This window comes from Zootoca vivipara, chromosome 8, assembly GCF_963506605.1.
Source record: "Zootoca vivipara chromosome 8, rZooViv1.1, whole genome shotgun sequence".
Taxonomy (NCBI): Eukaryota; Metazoa; Chordata; class Lepidosauria; order Squamata; family Lacertidae; genus Zootoca; species Zootoca vivipara.
In genome coordinates this window covers 52,634,626-52,661,779 of record NC_083283.1, presented here as the reverse complement: position 1 = coordinate 52,661,779, position 27,154 = coordinate 52,634,626, and the positions used below count along the sequence as shown (strand labels likewise).

Here is a 27,154-nt window from a genome sequence, read left to right as displayed (position 1 = left end):
CATAATGGAAAATCCCTTTAAAAAAGGGATAACTTGGCAGCTATGTATGCATTGGGCCATAGAGCAGAATATATATACATTTCCAAGATACTGAGATCAAGTAGGAGCCTTAGTTACAGAACAATGGAGGTTGGTTTTATTGGATTGTTAGTCTTCAAACATAAGAGTCCCAATTACTTAAACTGACAACACTTAATGGTTTGCATATGCCTTCGCTGGGATGATTTGTGACACTGTCTTTTACTAGGGAATTTCTACTGTAAATTAGCTGAAAGATTTCTTTTGAAAAAGGTTGAACTTTATTATTCTTTGTAGAGCATTCGCAGTTGGTTCTCTGCCAATCTTAGAAGGAAAAAGAGGAAGCCCAGTGGCATGTGTGTATATGTCAATTCAGTACAGTGAAACTGGCAGATTAATGGCAAGGAAGACAGGACCAAATTGCTCAAAGGGTTTAAACCTAGATGACCAATTCCCACATTTTGCAAAGCTGCTGAGATCTTAATCCCCAACATATAGCAAATGTTTTGGAAACGAATTCTCTACCATATATTTCAATGGGAACATCTAAAATCACCCCTCCCCTTCAAATTGAAATACCTCTGCCACCCACATGAATTGGTGTTGGGAGAGGGCAACTTTGGCCTGCTTCATAATTTGCATTCGATAACAAAACATCCAAACAAGCCTGCCAAAGAGGCCGTCTCATCTATATTCCTCTTCACACTACTGTTTCCTCCACGATGCAGCTATAATCAAGAGTCTTTTAAAAGGAAACCAATTCTGCAACACGGCAAACCTTTACTTCCCACTAGAATCGACAGAACTTGAGTATGCATAATTGGATGCATTGCAGATTAAGACTGAAATCCTATACACACTTACCCTGGGAGACTCGTTGAACTCAATGGGGCTTACCGCCATGTATACATGTAGATACTTGCACTGTTAGCTTTCTGCCTTTCTTATATTGGTATCCCTAAACGCTAATTACAACTACCTTGGCAATGAAGTCCCTTTGAAAATCAGTTGCGGCCACTTTTATGAAGACACCTCTTCCTATTACATGCTCCTTTATCAGCTTAAGTGCAGTGATACAAATAGGCCCCTAGAAAGTCCCGCCAACATGCTTATCATGTTTCTTGTTGTGGCCTAATAACAAGAAGTGGAACCGCCACAATAAAATGTTGCGGTGTATCCTCACAACCCCCAAGAGGTTACAACCATCCTGTAGCAATTTGTGTGTGCGCTGTTTGAGCTTCAGACGGAGGGAGTTTCAGAATCATGGCTATGTTCCCTGCTTCCACTGTCAGAGGCAGTTGTGCCTGTGAATATCAGTTTCTGGGAATTGTAAGTGGACTCCCATTGTTGCACTCAGGTCCTGCTTCCAGGGTTTCTCATAGAGAACTGTGATAACAGAATGTTGGACTAGATGGGGCTTGGTCTGATCCAGCAGGGCTCTTAACTTCTTAGAACACTTTTTCTTTCCCATGCTGCTGTACCATATAGCGCTAGCTGCTTACATGCCATTTCACAACTATATAGCAGGTGAGGCAGCTGAAAGAGAAAGGGCCCCCCTTTCATTATACCTGAAATATCTCTGTATGAGTATGTGAAGGGCTTCTTTTAAAAAAAGTTAACAGAATCTATCTCCAATCTTCTCTCTAGGATACTTATTTTTGGTGTTTGTGCAGTCCAATTCACTCTTTCTTCCCTTCCAGTTTCCATAGATCTTGAATCTTACAGGCCCATGTCCTATTTTGTGGGTTTTCATATTGTAAATTACTTAATTTTAATCAACATACTTTTATACTTTATCACACCTATTGTATATAAATCACAATTTTATTTTTGAGTGGCCCTGCCACACTTCAAAACTGATAGCAAACTCAGATAGCAGAGTACCTTTAGCAAGGAATAATATGGTGTCCCTGTACTAAAGTATTGTAGAGTTGCACTAACTTGCCTCTTAGCTACTACTATGTTGTCCTTTTAAAAAAAATTACACCTACTTTGCCTGGGCATATGTGAATCTGTAAAGGGTTTGGAATTCATTAAGTGAGAAGGGTCCTTTTCCATTTGTTAAAAGCAACCTGGAACCGGAAAATGAGGAAAACTGTTAAGAGTTTTCAGATATTAACTTTACTGGATGATTACCAACATTTTACGAAAATATACACCACAGATTATTATTTTTTGTGAATGTTTTTATTTACACACCGTATCTAGAAGCAGATACATAAATCCTTATACAATTTTTCAAAAAATGTGCAAGAAATTACTATAATCTTTTTAACAAACCAAAACACATTTAAAATCAATGGACTTTGGATAATTCATTCTGTTGTGTGCTTATTACAAATAATGCACACTCAGTTGGAAACATACAGAAAAGTGTAAACTACAGCAATCTGGATTTTAAGTATTAATTTCATGGCACTCCATCACCACTATAAAAATTATTTAACCCAATATGTAGTAGTACAAAATTCTATAAGAATTTCTGCCCCATCCCATTATTGGCGTAGAGAGTTTGGACTATTCTCCAAATACATCAAACTCTACAGTATTTTGTCATTTTAAGGTCTATCCCATCTTTCTTAAAGAGCATGTCTTTCATATTTTTTTGTAGTATTCAAGGATACAATATTAGCAATTGCTGTTGTGACCATATTTTAGCTTAAAATTTGAAAGTTATATAGCTGAAGACCCTTCCTTACTGGAATTCACAGTCAATATATTGCTGGTATTTTGGCTTCACTTAACAGTTCCAATATTTACACATTTAAGAAATGAATTTGTACGAAAAACTGCATGTTCTGCAAAGTTCAGCAGTAAGAGTTCATATGGAGATAAGCACCTTGACATGAATATTAAAGATAACCTGGGGATTTTGAAAACAAAAAGACTACCCTGGGTTTGCTGGACTTGATCTCCTGGGACCAGAACATAATGGACAGAATTACAAAGGGGGGGGGGGAGATAAGTAAAGTTCTTGTTGAAATTCCTCCCTCTCCAAGAATCACTTGCCTCGAGTTAGCAACGTACTCAAACATTATTAGGGGAAACACTTCAAGCTTCACATGAATTATCAGTCTTGCTAGGGTCTTCCTTCTCTACGCCACTATAAAAAAAATGCTCTGACCCTCACAGGCACTGATCCGGCCTTTTCCCTGCCCCCCCCCCCAGCAGCCCAATCTGGAAGAGTTTTGAAAGAGCTGCCTTCTGCAGATGTAGGATGTTGCTTTTAGAAGATCTAAACATATGAAGCGTCTGACAAAAATTAGCTGGTGTTAGCTGGGTATGTAACTGCACTTGAACAGTGGGTCTGCTAAGAATGTTTGTTGCTTGTGTGTCTGCTTAATGAAGATGTAAAACAAAAAGTGTAAGGGGAAGGCCTTAAAGAAGACAAGACTTTGTTGCTATGATTGCGAGCCTGATTTATAGTACTGGACTATCCTCACAGGTGAAGGAAAATGCGTCAATTGCCCGTGGACTGATATGCCAGAATCACTGTTACACTGTATTGTCCATGTAAGCTATCTCTCTCTCTAGTCTTGAGTACACCAGGTTTGAAAATATCCAATGTGCAGATGTTATTTCATAGCCCATTAAAGGCAGCAAAGAAACAAGGCAGGCACATCTCAGCAGCACTGTCAAGTGCTATTGCTGTAACAACAGAAGAAATCTATTAAAGTCTTGTAATCCAATCTTTAAAACAAAAAATCCCTTTATTATTGAAACCGTAGTGCTGCAAGGAGGTAACTAGTTTAAAGAAGTCTAGCCCATCCTTCTAAAGGAACAGCAGCACAGGGGCACAGCTGTCTGTTTCAGCTTTTGTGTGCTCGCAGCCCATTGGGAACATGCCAAAGAGGGAGTTTTATAGGGGTCTCAGGCTTTCCAGACCACATCTTAGAAAGGAGGGAGCGAGTGGTTGGATACACTGGCTAAAGAGGCCCTCTGCTGGGATAGTAACCAACACGAGGTATGCAGGTGCCAGACTCCCAGAGGCACCACATACTGACCTGTTGGGGTCTTGGGCTTTTGGATCCTCTTGTCTATACGTGGAGGTCCGTCAAACTGGATTGTTCCCTTTGTTTCTTACACCACAATCTACTCATTGTAAGCTCAGAAATCACCACTGCAGTTCACATTTGCTTTCTTGAAACCTATCTGGTGGAAGGACACTAATAAAATACAGCTATTGCCCTCAGAAAAATGAAATCAGTAGTTTTGTTTTAAAGTGATGCACTCCCACCAAGGAAGGCCAGAGCTCAGTGGTAGAGTCCTCCCTTCAGGAGTTCCCAGGTTCAATCCCTGGTATCTCCAGGGCTTGGAGAGACCCTGCTTGAAACCCTTGAAAGTCCCTGCCAGTCAGTGTGGACAATACTGAGCTAGCTTCCTATGTTACGGACTTAATGTTTGCTTTCTCCATTACAAATTAATTAGTTCTTTGTCTTATTTTTATCATGAACTTGTTAACAGTCTAATTTTACACCACTATTTTTCCTGCCAATCTACAATAGCATTTTCTGCTTATAGTATTGGCATGTTTAAACTGCAGTTATTAACCAAGCTATGCTAGTGCAGAACGAAGTGTTTTTCATCATAACCAACCATAAGTATTCCACCAACCCTCCCAGAAGTTGTTTATTATGTTATATCTGCTGATGTTTCAACAGCAGAAAAACATTGATATGTAATCTATGCCATTTGTTTATAGAATAGTAAGAAAACTTTAGGAAATTACCTCACCAGGTTAAAACAAATGCTGAGCAGCTTGATTTAGTTCTCCCATAACTTGAGTGTCCCTTTCCTTCAGTGTTATAAACTGTCTATCTAAGAATGCACTATGCATTAAATGCAATTTAAACATGACTCAGATTAACAGTTTGCAGAGTAATCTGTTGGCATGAGCAATGTCACATGGGAGGAACTCAAGAGCAACTGTGAACAGGGGCTTCTGCTTTCTAGCAGACTATGTTTGTTGGAGGTTGTTATGAAGTCTTGCATAAGCTCTTTTATTACACTGAACATATGAGCAGGCCATTTAGGCAACCAGTTAAAATGCACGAAAATGTGACTGAATATAACACATAGATCTTTGTGGCCATAAGATATGTCCATCCTATGAAGTACAAAGAACAGAGCAATAAAGGCAATTCAATAAGTGTTTTCAATGGAATCATTCAGTTGAAATGTACTCATTCCTTTATGTGATACATGGGTGCAACTCACCTCAAGCAGCAATTGCCCCCCAATGCCATACTGAAGCTTGGAAATACATAGAGCAGAAGCCACTCATTCTATCTGTCTTACTGTCCTAAGCAGTTCTGGGCCAGAAGATCCTCCAGGGCAGATGTTGGATTACACTTAAAATGTTTCCCCACCTCCTGAACAAGCTTGGTCAATTGCTTCAGGACCACCCAGAGTGGAAACAAAAGGCCAGCATCAGTGGTGCAGTTATGTCTGCTCATCCACGCTCAGGTATTTGCTAGGTGGCTGTTAGCAGCAAGACATAAAATAGCTGCTCCTACTGGGCAGTTTTTCCAGCTGGGCCGCTTGCTTAGCCCAGATGTGTTTGGAGGAAAGTGTATGCATTGGTAGTTGCTGCTCTAGCTAATGAGAAGTTGGCTTGCTAGGAGATGAAGGCCTAGCAAGGGGGAGGGCAAAGGCAGATCTAATAATTTAATACTTTTATGGAGTATATGACTATAGGTTGCCATTTATCAGGACACAATGCCTTCTCCACGTCCACTAAACTGCACAGTGGAAGAAAGCAACTGCTCCTGTAGAACTGTGCTACAAGAGCAAAGAGGAAAGCAGTGAAAAGCTCATCGGTCAGCATTGCAAGAACCACCTCTGAAAACCTGTTTTCAATACAAATGAACTGGAGAGAGTATGAGAAGGAATACAGCATGCAGGTTCATGCTGTCTCAGAACAGCAATATGACTGGGACATAAGAGATCTAAATACACAATTCATATGGAACTGTAATACCATCATAACTCGTAACATCGGTATTTAGAGTTTAGACACCAGGATAATGTTTGCTTTTGACCTTTGCCATAATACAGATTATTGTTCCAGGAAACGTTTTAACTCCAACCACACAAAATTTTATTTTATTTTTGCATTTGAAGGGGGAATTCCCCGCACCCACCCCCCAAATGACAAGGGCATTAAGCTAACAAGTATGCTTCCTATTGTATAAAATGGATTACCTCTGTCTTCCTCAGACTCAAAACACTGTACCATAGTATATATTATTGTGCCTTTTGTGTATAAAATTTGTAGTCTTGCTTTGGGGGTAAAAACCAGAAAACCAAATGAAGATTTTGCATAAATATCAGGATGGCAAAGCCAATAAATGACACACATGAATACTTTGCTCAGGAATTTAAGAATACATCTCTCTAAATACTCCCCATACCTCAGAACCTATTTTAACTGGGCAAGAGAGATACTTCCACCTCTAACTCCCAGAGCAAAAGTCATGCTTTGCCTCTGATATTCTTTTTAAACACTATGATCTAAAAATATTTTTTTAAAAAATAGAAGTTTAGCATATCGATTCAGGCAACCCAGGATGTGGCGCCATTGCAGCGCCTTGCAGCAACACTGTACTTTAATATTATAAACTCATTCGGAGCACAGAAAAGGCTAGGTAGAACAAGCAATAGAAAATTATCCAGAAACGAAGATTTTTTCAAAACTTTATCACCCTTTAATATTTTTTTTACTAAACAGAAACGTATTCAAATTTTTGAGATGGGAAAAAGAAAAATTACTAATGGCCATATCTTTCAGAGGATAGGAGGAAAAACATAAAACTAAAACAAGACACATGAAAATGGCACAAAGTAAATTTTGTAACCTACAAACGAGCCTCCAAAATACTACCTTTTTTCTCCAGAAATTTCAGAGTTCAGTTCCCTGCTTGCTAAGATTTTGATTGGCTAGATCTTTCCTTAATGCAAACAGGAATACTTCCTTTCCACCCTATAATGCTCGGTAGAAGCAGTCCCATGAGTACAAATCTTAATGGCCCCAATCCAAAGTTAGTTTGTTACATTTAGGTCCAGCAGTAACTTCTCCCGCTGGTTCTATAGAACCAACTTCTGGATTGGATCCATTGTGTAAACTATGTAAATCTATCTTCCTCTGGAAAACCTAGTACAGGATTTTCCCATGTCTCACGTATTAAATGGAACTGCTTTTCCTTGTTTTGAATAAGACTAAGCAGAAATGAGTCTGGTAATGCCCTGAAATATTTCCTATAGGGATTACGCCATAATGTAATCAATTCAGTCTTAATTTCAAAACATGCAAGGTTTTTTTAAAAATGAAACTTTGGGGATAATTTTAATTTATTCTCTTCCCATCTTACATATAGAAATGAATATAATGATGGAAAATGTATGAAAGCAAAAAAAAAAAACATTTAAGGGCATTATCTAGCAAAGTTAAGTACTTGCTAATCCCATCAATTTCCTTGGGAGAAATTTAAGCATGTGCACAACTCATCTATGAAATTAATTAAATTTGAATTGGCTTAACTTTGGCTAGATGTCTCAATTTTGCAGGAAATATGGGGTAATGTTTAGATCTTCTGGTCGAATAATAACTTTTAAAATCCTACTGGCAAAGAACCCACTATGTTGAAATTATCCGGGAAAGGATAGATTTCAGTTATCCAACCATGTGCTACCATAGCTTAGTCAAAATCATAGTTTTACAGGGATATCAAATAGTTTTAAAAATGGTCTCTGGTTTACATTTAACTTTCGTCTAAATACAGAATACTAGCAATATTTTTTACCAAGTCTGTTTTGAAAGGCTGTTTTTAAAACTTAAAAAATGGTTAAGAATGAACAAAAAAAGCAAAACAATATATACAATCTTTGAAACTAGTTTAGGAGAAAGGAGGCTTTCAAAACATAGGTTGCATAACTGTGTTGCATCACACATTCCCTCCAGCCCACAGTTAACTTTATGTTTTTAATTAGGATACTGGGAAATCTTTTTCAGCATACATCTAAATTCTGTATACTGGCACAATTTTTCCACAATTTTTCTAAAATTAAAAACAAAACAAAACCAGGCTGTTTGAAGAAGACAAAACATATCCCATCAAGTGTCAACTTTTACTTATGGTTGAAAACACATGAAATGTGCTTCAAATGCATAAAAATCACAGTGGATTAGCAGCAAAGGAGATGGGAGTTTTAGGAAAACTTATCATTCACATTGTGATTATTTTGCACACTGAATGAAAGATAGCTATTCACTCTCCTAAAAATATATGCTGAGATCATTATTTTAAAACATAAAACCCAGACCACCCATTAAACAAATAAAAATGAATTACCCTTCTTTATGCACAAAATGAAATTATGGCAGCAAAAGACTGATAGCAATTAAAGTTTGTAAACGGTATTTCAATCTCTCTTCTTTATTTTGTTGTTGTTCCCAAAGTGCAAGATGCAAGGTTCCCATAAGCCTTCAGTAGTGCTTTTCTTGTAAATAATCCTTCATTTTGTTTGGCAAAGGCAGTTTCTGAATCAGATCTATTCTGGTATACTGGCGTATAACAAAGCGACACAGATACTGCAACGAACGCACCTGCATAAAACGAGATACTGGATTGGTCAGTCTGACTGGGTAAGTTGTAGATCCAGGCAATCGAGACCTTGAATAGCAAAATGCTCCATTTTCAGAGTCCCTGATGGAGTGTTCGATGAGATCAACTATAGAAGTATGTCCCTCCACATCTGGTTGTTCATAAAAGCTAAATCTGCCATTTGAATGCTCAATTCTTGTATGAAGAGTTTTACCATGGGAACGGAAACTCAAACTTAAAAGATAGCGGTCATCAGAGCTATCTCGTACAAGAAACGAGCCATCAGGAACATTGGCCAGTTTTCCTTCTGCTTCCCATCGTGTAATTGGGCCCCAGTACCACCCTTGTTTTGCAAGTTTTTTCAGTTCTTCTGTGAGGCTGGTCACAACCATAGGGCCACTGTTTTGTACAGAATCATACACTCTTCCAACTCCAGGTGCGGAGTTAGGATCAAAATTCAAATGGCAACGCATACTTTCAGCCACATGGACATCTGTGGCGTTTAGGCCATTAAAGTTCCTTTGGATTTGATTATTCTGTATTGGAGGTAGCAATGGAGAGAGCGGAGGAACATCACTGTGATTGACTCTTGAGCTTTGCAACATGACTCCTGTGGTACCAATTAATAAGCCACTCACTGCCTGGTCAACAAAGATATCTGGGGTAACTACTACATCTTGACTCACTGGACCCTCTTCTTCGTGAAATGCACTGCCACCCATTTGAGAAGAAACCGTCGAAACCTCCATGGGTGAGGAACTATCCAAACAGTAACTACGTGATCCTTCCAAAGGATACATTCCCTCATCTAAAGGCACAGTATACTGAATGTAGTCCTGAGGCATAAGTCCAATAACTACAGGCACATGTTCATCAATATGGAGATGCAAATCTCCATTCTGAGATTCTGTACTTTTCAATGCATTGTTCTGTTCCTGGAATACACTGTCTGACTGCAAGTCATGGAAATCTTTGCGAACACCATTCAGTGCAGGGCTTGGATTTGAGGAGTGGACCAAGGCCTTTACTTTCACTTCCATTTTTATACATGTTTCTTCTGAGTTTGTTGGACGAAGCGGCCACGGAGTTGGGCTATAATGGTGATTTCGGAGGGATGTAGATCTAAGAGGTCTCTGAGCTCTCACATCTTTGAAGGTTATTGGAGCAGAAGAAGAAGAGAAGGTGTCATCATCAGCAGAGCTAACAGATGGCGTGCTACCTTTGCCGCCTTTCTGCTTTTGTTTTGCTGAAAGCCGCCTTTTTAACGTACCCATTAAGCTTTCACTCTTCGATCTGTTTTTTCCACCTTTCTCATCTTCACTGTTGATGTCACAGCTCGGCAAATCTTTACCATAGCAGCTACCAAACAAGGAGTCATCTTTTCCAAAATCATTTAATGATGGCTGTGCAACTACAACGAAGTCACTTTCATCTTTGCTCTTATTTAAATTAAAAGACTTACGAATGGTCTTGAGACTAATTTTCTTCATTATGAAAGTACAGCAAATCTGGAAGTTTGACTTTTCTGAAGTTCTGCCCCTAAAGCACGTAATGCAGGAGCTTCTTCATTGATGTGTGTTATCCAGACTCATTTAAATTCCAAGTCCCATTTCCTGTGGGGAAGAGGAGAAAGAAAGAATATTTTTATGTATTTGTAAAGACACATTATTTACACTACAGCAATGATAAAGAGATCTACATAACCAAAGTATAAGATTAAAGGAACAGCAAGAAATATCAACATTACTATCAATCATATGCCATTTTTATTTGCAAACTATATTGTATATTTTTTATTGTATTCATCTTTGATTTGTTGGCTGATCAGTCTTTTGAGGCTTAAGCTTTGGATTAAAATTACAACAGACCCCTTCTGTTCACATTATCAAAGAAAGAAAGAGAGTATCTTTCGTGACTCTCCTTTTCTGTAGAAGGTGCATACTCTGAGAATGTCCAGTTTTATAAACACTTCCCGCAAGGGGTGAGTAAAGAAAGAAGAAAATGGAGAGATCAGGTTTCCATGAACAGATCATGAATATACAATGACACCTCCTTTAGGCATTGCAGTTTACAGAGTAGGTAAAGAACTTTCTTTCCTCTTTTAACATTGAGTCAACATTAGCTGTACACTTCTATATAATCAATGGCAGCACTGATATAAGGAAAGCCTGGCTTCTACTCCTGACTTTTGTGACCCTTAATGAATTCACTAATTGCGATCTCTTATTTTATCCTAAAGAAGTCAATAGAAGTTATTCAACTGCAGAACAGGAAGAATATATCTCCCATCATATGAGTTACTATTTTACTAGCAATTGGCCAGGCCACATTTAGTGCAATACAATTTACCTTGTGCTAGGAATCTCCTTCCTGCAAATGTTATGATTTGCTACCTGTGCCTCTGATATTGGTAACTGTAATGTGAATTCAGCATGAACTCGGCTCCCAAAGTCTAGAAAGAAACCCAAAATAAAGTCTGTATGAGCTAAAAATGCACATTATGCACACCAGTTTCACCTTAGTCCAAGAAACATTCCTCCCATGATGTTGCTCACAATCCCTCTCCTGCAGCAGCAGCTTATAAGGCTTCCAAGGACAAGGGGTAGGGTACCTGCAAACACATAGTTTTTGAACGTACTTCAATTTTCTTATTAACTGTTCCACTAAAAGTAAGTACCCAGTATTAATTTTTCAGAGTCATTAAAAGAAGGATTATGCATGATGAATAAACAACATTCTAGAATTTGTTCTGATGTATTTTTGTCTGAAATATCTTAATTATACACTTAGGACAGCATTTTTGCATGCAGGTTTAGTGTTCAGCTTCCAGATTTTCCAGCAAGACTAGAACTCTAAACAACAACCTTTGATATCAAAATAACACATTTATTGCTAAGATACCCATTTGACAGTATCTAATAACACTATTCTGGAAAGTACACAATAATAGCTTCCTACTGAGCAAGTTTTTATTAGTGGAAAGATTGCACATCTGATATTCTAGAAAAGTAAAACCAATGCCCTTTATTTTTTTAAAAAACCATTGTACTGTATCTAAACACTTCATTTTAATTTGTCATTTCTAATAACGATCAGTTTTTGTTGAACCTTTACAAAATCACACCAAAATGTGGTTAATTTAGCCTTTGCATTAATAGCCCTTCAAACTAACCCTTTATTCTTACATATCTTCAGTATAACTTTTATTTTATTTTTTTAGTTGTACTGATAAAGTGGCTTTTACTGTTTATTATACCTATCTTCATGTTTTTCTTTAAAGCATTTGGAATTAGAAACATTAAATTCTAAATAAAATATCTGACACACAAACATTTCTTACTGCAACATACTAACAGTGAAACCCTAGGAAACTTTATTCAGAAGAAAGTAAAAGTCTGTTCAAGAGGGAATAGTCACTAATAAGTGTGCTTTCGATTGCAACCCAAGTAAATTTCCAGTACTGTACTGTACTTGTGGAGCAATCATAGGAGCTGAAAAAGTGTAACAGACTCCAAATTGTCTTGTCAAATCTTCTACATCTTATACTGCATCTGAGATTTAAATATTTGGGGGGGGGGTAAGAGATCTACTGCTGCTTTGGGATACAGTATTGGTATTTATCTCCAGGCAGCCAATTTATTTAATGTAAAAGATTCAGAAACTATGACCAAATTGATTTCAACAGCACTTAGATCCGTGAACTACTTCATATGGAATACTTGCACAACACTTATCTTACTTCCTTAATGGCTCTAAAAGGATTCAAGAGCAAGTATTCTGGATTAGGACGTTCTTACAATTAGTGTGTGGCAGAATAACCTTGTGTATGCTGCAAAGTACCAGATTGTCTGCGCAAAGATAAACGTCATTTAATCAATTACAGCTCTGACCTAAAGCTACTGATTTCACTGAGAAGACTCTCACTTATTTTAATTGGATTTGTCTCTAGCCTTGCAACAGTCAGCCACTGACTTTGTATTTAACCTTGAGAATGTTAAGGTCCCACTGACCTTCTACAGGTAAACAAATAAAAATATACCTAGAAGATAACAGAGTTCAACTGAAAACAACTCTCTAATTATTAAGTAATACTGAACAACTGGAATAATTCCCTACAGTGAAATTCATCATAGCTTCCTGTTTATCTTCTCTGCAATAATTCTGAGGAAATTTGTAGCAATTACAAATTTCAAGGAAGTTTTAGCAGCAGTCCTAAATTTTACGCTTTGTATCATTATCAGACTTCATCAAAAGGAAGTACACCCAGTTCAGATGTAATGTTCAACATTACAGCAGCAGCGAGTCAGCCCTTTGTATTTGGCTCAGGGTTTTTAGAACTTTTTCTGTTATGCTTTATCTCTGTTTTAATATTGAAAATGCTGCATAATATACATGCAAGTTCTCATGTCTATGGTGGACCAGCCTCTCGAGGCAGATTAAGAGTCATTAATGTGATTTGTCAATGGTCTGTGAATTTAAATGTAATGTCAAAACGTAATTGGTTGCTGAATAAGGAATCATGAAGCAGAGACTTAACACTCCAGCTTTCCTATGGAGAAAGGCAAAGCAGTAGCAAGGCTGGCACATCAGTAGAACTACCGTAATCTGGGACTCCCATCATTGTAGCAGGTCATTGCAGATGTGTCAGTGTTCCTACTCAGAAACCTTATTTGTAGGTCATTAACAAATTTCTTCTCTAAGCCAAGAACTACTCATCACAACCATTTTGCCTACATGTAAATAGGACTGCCCAATAAATCACCATATCTTTGAATACCTGTATTGAAATAACATCGTGATGAAGTGTTTCAACAAGGCAATATGCTTCACCAGTATCTTTCCACTTAAAAAGGTAAAGGGACCCCTGACCATTAGGTCCAGTCATGACCGACTCTGGGGTGCGCCGCTCATCTCGCCTTATTGGCCGAGGAAGCCGGCGTACAGCTTCCAGGTCATGTGGCCAGCATGACAAAGCCACTTCTGGAGAACCAGAGCAGCACACGGAAACGCCGTTCACCTTCCTGCTGTAGCGGTACTTATTTATCTACTTGCACTTTGACATGCTTTCAAACTGCTAGGTTGGCAGGAGCTGGGACCGAGCAATGGGAGCTCACCCCGTTGCGGGGATTTGAACCACCGACCTTCTGATCGGCAAGCCCTAAGCTCAGTGGTTTAACCCACAGAGCCACCCACGTCCCATCTTTCCACTTAGGGCTCAGCTAATTATGCTGAGGACCCCCCCCCCATGGCTATACAGTAAAAGAATGCGAACGAAGAACTGGAAAGTAATTTTTTCTTCCCCCCCCCCCACTCGTGAAGATAAGAGGGGGAAGAGTTTATTTTATGGTGTTGTGTATGTTGTTGGTTCCCCCTAAATAGCTTTCCTCCTATAGAAAAGGAAGGGTTTTTTTATTGTATAAAGGAAACTATCTCTTTGCTTGCTTGCCCTCCCTTTGATAAAAAAGGGAGATTGGTAGGATGAGGGCTTGTGGGGGGCTTATGTGGGGGGGGGAAATGGAGGGAAGAATATTTATGCTGAATTGAAGGTTGAGTACTATGTGAGAAGGATGGGGAAAGTGGTTTTTGGTCAGCAGTGCAAGCAAATAGATGTCTACTTACAAGCAAGCCGTACTGAATTCAATGAGGCTTACTCCTAGGAAAGTAGAGGTAAGTTTAGTTGAACTCAGTGGGGCTTATGCATGCATAGATTTCACTTAGATCTCTGAGTGGGGAAGCAGACAGAAGTTTATTTAATATTTTTATTAAATTTATAATAAATTTATTAAATTACTTCTTTAAATTTTAAGGCCCTCCACTGCCACAGGGAGCTCCGTCACGGCCCCCTGTGCAGGTAAGCGCAGCAAGGCCCTCTGCTGCTGCAGGGAAGCATGGCGCTGCTACTTGGAGGTACAGCGCAGCACCCCCTCCACCACCATGGAAAGGAAAGGGCAAGACTCTCTGTCACCACGTCTCCCGCCGAGGCTCACCACAATAGCAGATATATATTGTGATATATCAAGATACCATGATATTTAGCTGGTGATATCATGATGTTGGAAACCAGTTATCGGTCAGCCTTACATGTAAATGTTCTGCATATTCTCTGTTCCTCTTCCTTTTGCATGCAACCTCCTCTCCTGCAAATGGGGGGTGCACAGGGTGCAAGTCATTTCAGGCCTTCTGCAGAAGTGGCTTAACTGCCACAGTGCTTTTTCCCACGCTTCCAATATCTGAGTTAAATCTTTTTGTGACATATTTTACTTTAAGAACAGAAATTATCTGATGTCCTTTAAGGTTGGATACTCTTTAGCCATTTTCTGGATTTCCCTGAACTCAAAGGAAAAATAAAGGCCTGATCTGGATTGCCCTAATGTGAATTACAAATAACAAACAATTTATAACCTAAATAGTTTTATTTTAAAGTAATTAAATAATGATGGACGTTTAGAAGGAAGAAATCAGAAGTGACTGTAAAATATTTGGGGGGGGGGGAATCAAAGCTTTTCCATCTCTTCTCTTAAGATCTGAAAACTTCCCGTTCCGCCTTCAAACATTTCCATGCCTTATTTAACATACTGATACATTCAGACACATCAAACTTCAGAAACATGAAGGCTGAATTAGAAAATCTGTCTATCAACAAAAGTGCTGTCAGCACAGCTAATAACTCTTACAACCTTTTATAAAACCTGCTGCAATATTCACTTTTGCAAATTGGCACAAAAGTGACAGAAACACAACAAAGCCTCTCATGTATGAAACATTTTTGTTATCATTAAAGAGTCGAACAGCTTGTACACAAAATGACAGCAGAATATATTTATTCTCGTGCTAGAGTGAAGGTTGTAGAAGCTCTTAAGGTATACAGCGCCTTCTAAAAAAGTCAAATGCAAGTCCGGTGTCTCAAAAATACAGGCTCCAAAGGCCCACCAGCTTCATGCTCTAAAGCTTTCCCACATTGCTTCCCCGCAGCCTCAGGGAGGGTATATGTCCAAATTTGCATTTGACCTTGTCTGTAGCATCTAATTTGGGTTGTAGTTTTGAAACATATACAGAAGCAGTAAGGACACTTGTACCAGTAAAGCACCATGCTTCCTTCACCTAATTATGGAAAAGGTGTATTTTAACTAAATAGTCTTTGGCATACTGTCAGGTTTTAAAAGGTAAATTCCAAAACAGAGCAAACTCCAGCAAATGGTGGAAAGTCAAGTTTACCAGCTTAACAAAATATAAAGGTAAAGGTAAATAGACAACTTGTTAAAAGATACATCTCCATTTTTATATAGTATTCTCTTTTTTAAAGAAAAGTTACTAAACATGAATTGTAACTTCCAAGTTCTACCACCACCGTACACTGTTGCCAGCTTTCCACATTCTTACATTACAAAATACCCAGTTGCTTTTAAAACCTTTCTCATTATTTGATACCAACATATTTTCTATCTGTTAGTTTTAAAAAATAAATGAATAAAAACAATTTTGAGCCATTTCCAATAAGTTTGCAAATGATACTAGTCATACCTCGGGTTGCAAACGTGATCCGTGCGGGAGGCACATTCGCAACCCGCAGCGCCGCGTCTGTGCACGCATGTGACGTGATTCAACGCTTCTGCGCATGCGCCAAAACCCCGAAGTAACCCATTAAGGTACTTCTGGGTTTGCCGTGGAGTGCAAAGAAACTCAGGTGCAATAATCTAGAATTGGTAATACATTTTAGCAAGTTGTAGCAAATTCTGTAAAAGTTCAGCAAGTGTATCTGGCTTACAGCTGGTCCATCTATGTTAAATAGGTACAATGTGATGTTCACATTGTTACCACTACAGCAGTTTCCTTCCAAGGTCTGCAAAGTTGAATCTGAAGAACAGTACAGAAGATTCCGATCCTTAAACATTACAGCATCAAGATAACCCAACTGTTTTAAGTGATGCTTATGTAATAATTAGTGCTTAGCAACAGGCAAACCAAGTCAAACACTGGTATTATCAATCATATTATAACTACAATATATGTGAAGTGAATACCTTTAAAATCAAAATGTGCCATAACATCAAAATTGCTCTTATACTACACTGCCACTAATTTGCAAATACTTCTGAACTGTTTATAAAAATGGGCTGAAGAGAGCATGCCACAATTGTGGGGCTACCAGAGAGAATGTCCATTCTCTTATTGCCAATCTCCAAACAGCTCTTAGAGGAAGCTCAGAGAAAAGGACTTGGATGTTGATCTTAAGGTCCACATAGGGAAAGTAGTCATTTCCAATTATTCAGGACCAAGTCCTACTGAACTCAGTGGAATAAACATGCTTATAATCCTACATTAAATCTGTCTACTTTAATAATGGCATATTTGGGACCAAGTTACCTAAGAGAATGCCTCAACCCATATATCCCTGGCTGGAAGCTGTGCTCCGCAGATGGGGCACGACTGAGATTTCCACATGCCCCAGACATGAGCTTAGTTTGTATTAAAAACGGGAATTTAATGCTGCAGTTGCAGCCGTCTGGAAACAATTACCATCTGAAATTAAACAGGCATCCAGCATTGTGATGCTTAGGTGCCTACTGAATATGTTTTTAAGAACGCTTTCCCTATGACATTACTGTCATTTATGAAAAATTAACTGTATTTCTGTAGGAATGGTTTTATTATATTCAGTTTGTCAATATGGTTTTAATAATTTATATTTGTGTACTTATTTTACATTTTTATCTTTGAAGTAGTTTATAAATTTATAAAATAAATAAATATGAAAATCGCACATTTATGCTCATGCTATCAAGTGATTAAACCAAAGTCCTACAAAACAGTTAACATAAATAAAGAAGTGCATGTTAGCAACTGCCTGGTCCATTGCTCCAACTCTAAATAGTAACTCTTAGACAAGTTTTGAATCATACCAAATACAGATCCTTGCAAAGCAAATTCCTCCAGAGTAAAGAACATGTTACTCTTAAGCTCCCTGAGTTATGCAGCATGGAAGGAGCTGACAGAGTGTGAGAGCTATATAAATAAAATCTTGCAACTTTTTGTCTTTTTTTAAAAAGCGGGGAAACAATGCAAGAGATGAGAACACAATGTCAGCACAATTGCATGAATAGTTAATCACCCTCCAAATGAGAACAGACAAAGGTTTCAATGTCACATTTTTATATTTTGCTGTCTTCAGCTAGCAGATATTAAAAAAAGAAATTCCCTTTTGATTTTGTAATGTCTGGGATAAGTTTTGCTACTATAAATGCTTGCAAAGATCTGTAAGAGTGACATTACAGCTGAGATAGATGGCAGATTTGGCCCAAATATTTCATTCTACAGCCAACTAATGCAAGCCAAAAATTCCCTGTGACTCTGCATGCACAATCAATTTCATTGGGATGCTGTATAATTGGATCCTATACCAAATCAATTTGCAGCATCAAGCTTTGTCTCTTCAACCATCTGAATCAGACATATTCACTATAAAGTCCCTGTTTTGAATATTTAATACCTGTATAACCTTAAGGCTGTCTGTATGTGGGGCTGCCCTAGGAGACTCTGATGGATGCAGGGGGGAAAGACACCTTCTGATTGAGATGAGTCACAGGGAAGACACTACACTAATGCTCCCAATTGTGAGGTCATTTCTTATAGTTTTCTGACCTTCATTTACCTATAGCTCTAATTCTAAGCACTTAATAAGGAGTAAGTCCCCTGGAACACATTTCATAGCTATCAACTCTACAATATACAATAAGCTTGACTGGAACAAAACTTGTCGATCAGAAGGTCGGCGGTTCGAATCCCCGCGACAGGGTGAGTTCCCGTTGCTCGGTCCCAGCTCCTAACAGTTCGAAAACACGTCAAAGTGCAAGTAGATAAATAGGTACCGCTCTGATGGGAAGGTAAATGCCGTTTCTATGCGCTGCTCTGGTTCGCCAGAAGCGGCTTAGTCATGCTGGCTACATGACCCGGAAGCTGTCTGCGGACAAACGCCGGCTCCCTCGGCCTATAGAGCGAGATGAGCACCGCAAGCCCAGAGTCGGACATGACTGGACTTAACGGTCAGGGGTACCTTTACCTTTACCTAACATGTGTAAAGAAATCTCAAGTAGATATAAAGGAAGGTTTTAGTTCTAAAAAGGGAGAATATTTCATACATACTTTCTCAATAAATTGAGAAATTGAGCAGCCTTTACCAGCTTGGTGCCCTACCAATGTTTTGGACTACAATTCCTCTGTCCTAGCTAGAACAGCCATATGGTAATGGAACTGATGGGAGTGGAGGGAATCATGTTGGGGAAGATTGCTACTGATGTGTTCCTAACTGAACTTGTGGCTGTTAAATGGTGGGATCATGTGGGCAAGTTGAATACGGAAAACAAAGTCTACTATCAAATGCCACACTTTTACTCCTCTAGCTGCCCCAATGATGAACACAAAAAGGGAGGCAAATGTGTGCAAAGAAACAAGTGCACTGCATTTAGTAAATGTGCTCTAATAAATACACAGCTTTGTCCTACGTATGTTGATCTGGAGATGTTTCGCTGAGTTCATTACTAATTACTACCAAGTAAATGTGCCTATTTGCATTTGTAGGTAGCTGAAGGCATGAGTGGGAATGTTGAAGGAGGTCTTTTGATAAACGGAGTGCCTGGGGCTGAATTCTCAAGTTGATTCAAATTAATTAACTATTTGGGGAGCCAATTTTGTTTTATTTAAAACATCTCAGTGTTAGAAACTCTGATATATAAGCTAGGTGCCAAATGGCTCCTTAAACCTGAGTTACAATTGCCAAAATTGAATGCCTATTTGCCATTTTTGGGCCAGATGACTCAAAAGTCATATTTTGCAGTATGACTTTTTTAATTCCTGAAATTAATTCTGATTGTACAGATACAGACAGAATTCTACAGGCACCTTCAGATGGTGGATATGTCATCCTGGTGCCCAGGCATCTTCACAAGTGGATGACAGCCAGGTGCAAAATGAGCCTCATGAATTTCAAATGTTGTGGCTTTAAAGATTATCATCAGCAAGATGATATGCCCAGCAAGATAGGAAGCTAGTCACAGCTGTTTCAGGAAGGGAGTTAGGAACACCGTCTTTGCAGCCTCTATTGATGACCAAGCTACTGCATTCTGTACTAGTTGTTTCTGAGCACTCTTCAAAGAAAGTCCTATGGAGAGTGCACTGCAGAAATTCAGATGTGATGCAATTATGGGTCACCATGGCCAGATCTCAATTCCACAGCAACAGACATTGATGCATCATCTCAGCTGGGCAAATGCACTTCTGGCCACAGATGAGAACTTAGCATCCAGGGTCAAGACTGCCTCCATAAGAACTCCCAAGCTATGACCTGAGTTTTCAATAGGTGTGCCAACAACCGTTGAATCCCAATTCCTGGATCATATTGACTGACCATAAGCATCTCTGCCTGGATTACGATTCAATGCATTTGCCCTTATTCAATCCTTTGCTGCCTCCAGGTAACAATTCAGGACCTAAACAGCTTCCTTAAAATGAGACAGAAAGGAGAACACGGTTGGTTGTGCCATCCACATATTCTGCTCACCTCTCCCAGATGTTAAATAGCATGGTAACAAGCTGAAACTCCAAAGGGCACCCACTACCTTCTAAAACTGGTGCTCCAGGAAGGACTGGAACCACCATAACACCATGCCACCAAGACCCATCCCAGATATCCAGCTCAGAATACCATGCTTGATGGCATGCCAAGATGTCCAACAGAACCAACAAAATACATTTATCCTGTACAGTTCCCAGTATAAATCACCAAGGAGACCAAAGCTGTCTTGGTCCCAAAACTGGGCCTAACACTGGATTGAGATGAGTCTAAGAAAACCTAGAGCGGAGAGTAAAACACATGAGACTCGGACACCTTGCCAAAAAATGGAATATTTAAAAACTTGCTAAAACCTCCCCTCATAGTGCACCTCCGATGCTCCTTCTAACATGATAGCAAAGGGTTCTTTGATGACCTCTCATTAAAAGTAACAGACGCTCTACCAAAGCCACTTTTACTAAAGAGGAATTAAGGGATTTTTGCTTATGTCATAGTTTATGCAGGAGCAAATCAGCAGGTGTATCTAATGTTGGTGAGCTGACCCTCCTATGCTTGCTCAACTCAAAAGTATGGCCACTGTGTAATATATTTGCTGAACAGGGCTCTATAGGCTTAAAATAGCCTGTATCTGTTATCATACAACTTTTTATCCATGAAATGTTTTAAATAGAATGTTCCTCTTAATACTTGAAAGAAATAAAGCATGCCCAACATCATAACATTTACCTGTTGGAAGATCAGAGGCATACATTTTGTCAATGACATTGCTGCTTTATTTAAACAGTTAATGAATATTCCATTGCAAGATCTCGATGAGACTTCTTCTGATAGCATCATTATACTTTGTTAAAAAGAGGCACACATAACTTGTCACCTGAAGTCACTTACATTAAAGAAAAATGTGGCTAACGTCATGTATCTTTATAACTTGATGCAATTACACATGTTATGCATTATGTACTTCAATTGAAGTGTGTAGAGAACAAACCAAATCCGTCTACCAACGCTTTCTCCAGACACAGAATTTCCCTGAAGTGCCATCAGAAGCCATACAATGATAGTTATTTAATTTCTGTGTTCTGACAAGTTTTGCTTACACAACATTACTTCTTTAGAGTGCAATTAAATAGCATATGTCCTCAGATTTAAGTCCCACTGTATTCAATGTACATTACTCTCAGGTTAGTGTGCACATAACCGTTCTGTTATTCCACACTTTTACAGACTACAACCTGTGCTCACGTAACTGATAAGTCTGACTAAAGTCAGACTCAAAAAATTAAATACTATACACTGAATCCTGAATTTTCTGGTTTCCTGAATGGAAATGGGGAAGATAGAATTCCTAAGTCCAAATTTACCAATAGGCAGTCTCATATTTAACTGGAAGAATTTAATCAAAGCATACTAACTCAATAAACTTGAGAAATACCTAATTTAACTTTAGAAAAGCAGGATTCCTAACTGCAAGGAGAGCAAATACCACCTAAAGTTGGGACTTTATTATCTGAAGGTGCATGACCTCCAACTGCTGGATAAAGATAACCAATTTGGATTCTATTTACTTTTATTATCTAGCACACCTAAAATTAGTATCTCCCTCTGTTTATATAAAAATTACCTAGTTTCTTCTTATTCATCATCCCCATAACCAAAAGAACCTGTATGTTTCACTAAAGAATGGAAGCAGAATTGAATTACAGCTGGTTGTTATATTTGCAGAGATGGTGTCTTGGTTGTTATGCATGCATTTTCTTCTCAGGCGGCCACAGTGCAACATGAAACCTGAATGCAAATCATTTGAATGTCTGCTAGCTCCTCTCATGCTCCGCCTTAAAACTTGCCAGATGTAGACATGGATAGCTTAACTAACACCAGCAGCCCCTCCTGTCCCCTTCACCCCTTGCAGTTTTAACATCTAGCCTGATGAATAGTTCTCCAGAAATCAAAAGCTTGCACACAGATTTATGACATTTTGGTTAGCTTCAAAAACTATTGCCCTAATATGAACTTTGCAATCAATATACATGCAACCAAATCCTTCCAATTATCTTAAGCTTCAAAAGCATAAAATTTTAGCTTTTCTTAAAAAAGGTATTTGGTATACCGGTATATGAGTACCTTTGCTCTTTGAAGTTTGATTAGGTTTGCCAATATTTTGGGTGCTTTCTATCTCTATATTTGCAATAGGGTGTCAACAAGTGTCCTGTGTTACTGAACTGCAATATTCAACAGGAAAATTTAGGGAAGAAAATTATTAAAGTTGATTATATAAAGAAAAAGTAATTCATAGACCATGACAGAGCATGAGAAATTACATATAGGATAACATTCCTTTTTTACTACATGCAGTTACTCTGAAGGAGGAAGGGAATGCAATGCTTGTAAATATATGTAGTGGAATAAAGGTTCTCTTTAAATTAGTAGAGCTGTATATAGAGAAGCTCAATAATATTTAATATAATTACAACTTTATGCAATAATCACACACTAGATACACATTTTTGGCAAAATAACAAAATGCTATATTTAATCACCAGAAAAATGTAATTTCTCTCCAATTTACTCATTCATTACTTCCTGGAGTGCCCTATAGACTGTGCGCTTGTGCAAACATCATTGGCACCCATGCTACCACTGGTTGCAAGTGACAAATTCCCTTGGTTTGTTTTGAGGTTTTCTTGTTTCTTTTGTATAAAAAGACTGAGCCCTCAACACTGTACCACAGCAGCAGAAGCATTTAACGTAGCATTTTAAATAAGTGGGGTAGAGAAATCTTGTGAACACTCACATACAGTACATGATAACTTCCCCATGTGTGAAATTTATTAAGCCTTTATCTGTGTGATTAATGTTCAGTTTTAGGCTGTACAGCTCTTCGCTCCAATGCTATATTACATATACACCTCAATTTAAATAGCACAAGGAAGGCAAACAGGCATGTCATCTTGCAACAAAGGCTTCTTCCCCATCTGCTGTTCCCATTGTAGAAACAGGATAGAATGCTTCTTTATTAGTATTGGTCTGGGCTACAGCACCAAGAACACAACCAGATTTTAAATATATATGTATGTACGAAGAGTTCTTTGTAGGCTGCTTCTCTGATAAAGGGATCAAAGCTCAGAATAATCAGTGTTAGGAGATCCATATCCCAAAACTCCTTCGAAGCACATAGTAAAAGCACAGAATCTTAAACAGATTTATTCTACTCTACTGATAAATTATGGGGCATGGGTGGTGCTGTGGTCTAATCCACTGAGCCTAGGGCTTGCCGATCGGAAGGTCGGTGGTTCGAATCCCCGCAACGGGGTGAGCTCCCATTGCTCGGTCCCAGCTCCTGCCAACCTAGCAGTTCAAAAGCACACCAAAAAGTGTAAGTACATAAATAGGTACTGTTCCGGCAGGAAGGTAAATGGTGTTTCTGTGCACTGCTCTGGTTTCACCAGAAGCAGCTTAGTCATGCTGGCCACATGACCCGGAAAAACTATCTGCGGACAAATGCCGGCTCCCTCAGTAAAGTGAGATGAGCACCGCACCCCCAAAGTCATCCACAACTGGACCTAACGGTCACGGGTCCTTTACCTTTTTTTACTGATAAATTAGGCCATTGTGCTGAGAAAGGAGAGGTAGGGTGAAGAACAAAACTATCGCTTACCTTTGTTTAAATTGTAGACCAACTAAGGACTATTCGGTTATACAGAACTGTCCTCTTTTATTTTATACAAATTTTTATTATTTATTAGATTTATCTGCCACTTCTTTATATAAGATCTCAATTCAATAAGATCACATTTTCAAATAAGTCATTGTTTTATTGAAATTCCAGTTCGATTCATATTTTACTTGTGTCAACATGGTGAGTTGATGATAATAATAATTTTTCAGAAGACAGAGATTAATCTTGACTAGCTAGTACTCTATCTGGAATCAAAGGTACCAATCCTAAACACTTGACTTGGAAGCTAGTGTCCTTGACTTCAGCTGAGTTTGTCCCATTTTGATTAATGGTCCATTTCTCCTTTATCAGAACTTTGTCATTCTGTGCACCTTGATGCATGACATATGTTACTAGAACTGACAGGAAAGCAAACCGTATGATAAAATAAGTTTAGAAAAAGTTGAAATACAAAGTATGTCACCGTTGTTTTAAAAATGCTTAAATACTGTAAACATAGTATTATTTTTATTACTGCCCAAACAGCTCTGTGAAACTGGAAAGCTTGCATACTCCTATAGCAAACTGAAGTTTGTAACTGCTTTGAATCTTTTACACTTTGGGACCCTCGTGACAGCTACTGTCTAGGACTCAAAAAGCCAGAGACACTTTTCAAGATGGTGGTGGAGGATGCAATGATGTGCTCTTTTAATGAGTGGCTACATGAGGCGGGGGAAATCACTGCACTCAGTTTGGTTGCGAAACTCAGAGGTCTACCTCAGAACAGAAACAATTCTATGCAAACTTCACTGTTTCTGATGACAGAAAGAAGAAAAGGGGGCCGGTACGGGTCTCATATAGCTTATATACGGGAGAGCTCTTCGGGTCTCCCCACCGTCAATCTCAGTCTTTCCCCCCTTTCCCCCAGCTTGTTGCTCTCTGCAGCTGAAAGGGAAGTCTAAAAACTACACGGGAGAAACAAAACAAAACAAAACAAAAACCAGCACCGCATTTAAACGTCTGCAGCTGGGCAGTGTGCGTGGAGGGGGAGGCATTTAGGGTCCTGGTTTGCAAAGACTAAACAAACAAACAAAACACCGCTTAGGGGCGTAACGCTGTTAAAAAAAGTTTACGACCAGGGTCTCTTAGCTTGAAGTACAGAAGGGCCAGTGATCCGGGTATAGAGCTGCTAGTTGTTTAGGATCGGGGTGTGGAATAGGATGCCCACGCTCCTTGCGGCCCTAGAGCAAACACCGCCCCGTTCTTCGGAGATTTCCTAGGAGGTTTCCGTATGACAACACCCGGCCGAGGCGGAGGTGGGAGCGCGGGGAGGAGGAGGGTGCCCTGCGCGAGGCTCCCACGCCGCCTCCCCACCTCCCGACCCTACTGCAGGCCGCGGCGCACCCTCTCTCCCCGTTCCTCTCTCTCTCTCCAGGCCCCGGCCGCGCCAGCCGGAACAAAAGGCGAGCGCAGGGCTGGGCAGGGCGAGCCGGCGGGTCCGCGCCAGGCCATTGCTCCGTGGAGGCCGCAGCTTCCCTCGCAACTCCGGGCCTGGCTGCCCAATCTCCACCGAGGCCTCGATTCCCCTTGCGAAGCGCACACGGGAGGAGGAGGGGGTGGAAGGGGGGCAGGCCATGTTTACTCACCGGGAGAGGCTGCTGGTGGTGCTGCTGCTGCCGATGGCGGCGGCGGCGGCCGTGCTGCGCGGAGTGCAGGCCGGCCGGGCTCGAGCGCCGGCTCCGCCTCCGCCAGGCTCCCTTCTCGTCGGTCGCCTCGGCCGCCGCTTCCTCCTCCTCCTCCTCCTGGCGTTGCAGTTTCCTCCGCCTCCTCTCCGCTCCCTCCTCCTCCACCCCCCGTCTTCGCAGGGGCGCGAGGGGGGCAGCGAGGCCGCCGCCAGCCCGCATGCAAGGTAGCTCCGCGCGCGCCCGAAGCAGCAGCAGCCCCCCCCCCCAGCTGAGGGGTACGGAGCCCAAGCCGGCGCTCTCCCGCCTATTCGCTGCCCACGGGCGCCCCCTCCCCACGCATAACGAGAAGAAGGCGACCCCCCAACTCGCCTCCACCTCCTGCTCCCCGCGGACATTCGCCCCCTTTTGTTTCTTCTCTCCCGGCGCCGGGGGTCACTTTACGCAGCAGTTTCCTCCTCACTTTACTTACCCGGTTCTTCACCCGGGGCACAAAAGGCTTTTCTTCCGACTCGCCCCGCGCTGCCTTTTCTCCCGTCGGGGTAGCAGCTCGCGCCCCATCCTCCTGCCGGGCAGCGGGCGGAGAGGCGCGCACTTTGCGCCCATCCTAGGGGCGCCCGCGAAATGGGCTGGGGGGTCGCCAGGTCCCTCTCTCTCGAGGAAGTTAACTCGCCTTGGGACTTGACTTCTGCCGAAGCGCTTTCAGTTCCTCCGAGCTGATGGCATGGCGAGTCAGGGAGGGCAGGGAAAGGTGGCCCGGCCGAAGGGACCGGCGCTTGTGCCTGGGTTGGGAAGAGTACAAAATGCCCGTAGGTAGCCAGACGGCCGCGGGTGGGGGACGCTTGCAGGAAGTCGGGGAGCAGACACGTGGAGCTGGGGACAGGAGAGTTTTGGGCACCGAACTGGTGGGGGGGGGGGCCTGTCGTTGCAACTTTTTTCTCTTGGCTGAAGATTTGACTGGCTTTTGTTTTGTTTTAGCAAGTGTCCTGGGAAGGGATATTATTGCGGGATGCTGCTGCTGCTGCTAAATTATTATTTGTACCCCACCCAACTGGGTTGCCCCAGCCATTCTGGGCAGTTTCCAATTCTAAAGCTTCATATGTACCATCAATTTAAAGCATATTATTTTCCCACTGGGGAATGTTGGAAATTCTGGTTTACCACCCAGAGAGCTAAAATTCCTAACGCTCTTAACAAACTACAGTACAGTTCCCAAGATTCTTGTGGTGGGTGAAATTACGCGCCTGGTCTCACACACAACATAATGAGATGGTTGCATGTTGAGGTTTCACCAAGTCAGAACTATTAACTGGTCCAAGGTCTCAGAGGGGCTGGAGTATCACAGTGATGAATGTATTCCTAAATATTGTAAATAACTCATGGATGTTTAAAACAGAGGTGGCAAAATACCTTTCTCCTGGTATGCTAGCTTTTTACTTGCTGGAATATGTTTGTGTAGGTCAGTATTCAAAAAAGGTACAAACACACACACACACACTAGTCTGAACTACGGTAGCATATTTTACCTCATCAGGGTAGTAATGCATGTGTAGACCAGGGACTCCTTCAGACAACCAGATCTGTTTGCATAAAGCTTAGGCAGAGTTTAGGCCAAGGGTCAGCACACTTT

The 27,154-nt window shown here is 40.4% G+C and overlaps 2 protein-coding genes across 6 annotated transcripts in view; one reads left to right on the top strand and one right to left on the bottom strand.

The window, feature by feature from the left end:
- On the bottom strand, positions 1–26,287 carry SOCS6 (suppressor of cytokine signaling 6). 5 transcript variants are annotated; one of them, XM_035124666.2, is made up of 3 exons: positions 25,489–25,570; positions 11,139–11,232; positions 1–10,234 (listed from the first exon to the last, which is right to left on the bottom strand). In XM_035124666.2, the coding sequence occupies exon 3, from the start codon at positions 10,109–10,111 to the stop codon at positions 8,504–8,506; it is 1,608 nt and encodes a 535-aa protein (XP_034980557.2). In that variant the 5' UTR covers positions 10,112–10,234; positions 11,139–11,232; positions 25,489–25,570; the 3' UTR covers positions 1–8,503. The 5 variants fall into 5 exon arrangements, with proteins under 5 accessions (XP_034980557.2, XP_034980561.2, XP_034980554.2 ...); XM_035124670.2 differs by lacking the exons at positions 11,139–11,232; positions 25,489–25,570 and adding an exon at positions 25,997–26,287; XM_035124663.2 differs by lacking the exon at positions 11,139–11,232 and having other exon boundaries at positions 25,489–25,592.
- Positions 25,662–27,154, top strand: part of RTTN (rotatin) — a 116,748-nt gene continuing 115,255 nt past the window's right edge. The window contains exon 1 of the mRNA XM_035124661.2: positions 25,662–25,751. Coding sequence (XP_034980552.1) covers positions 25,745–25,751 — 7 coding nt within the window. The 5' untranslated portion in view covers positions 25,662–25,744. The remainder of the gene's footprint in view (positions 25,752–27,154) is intronic.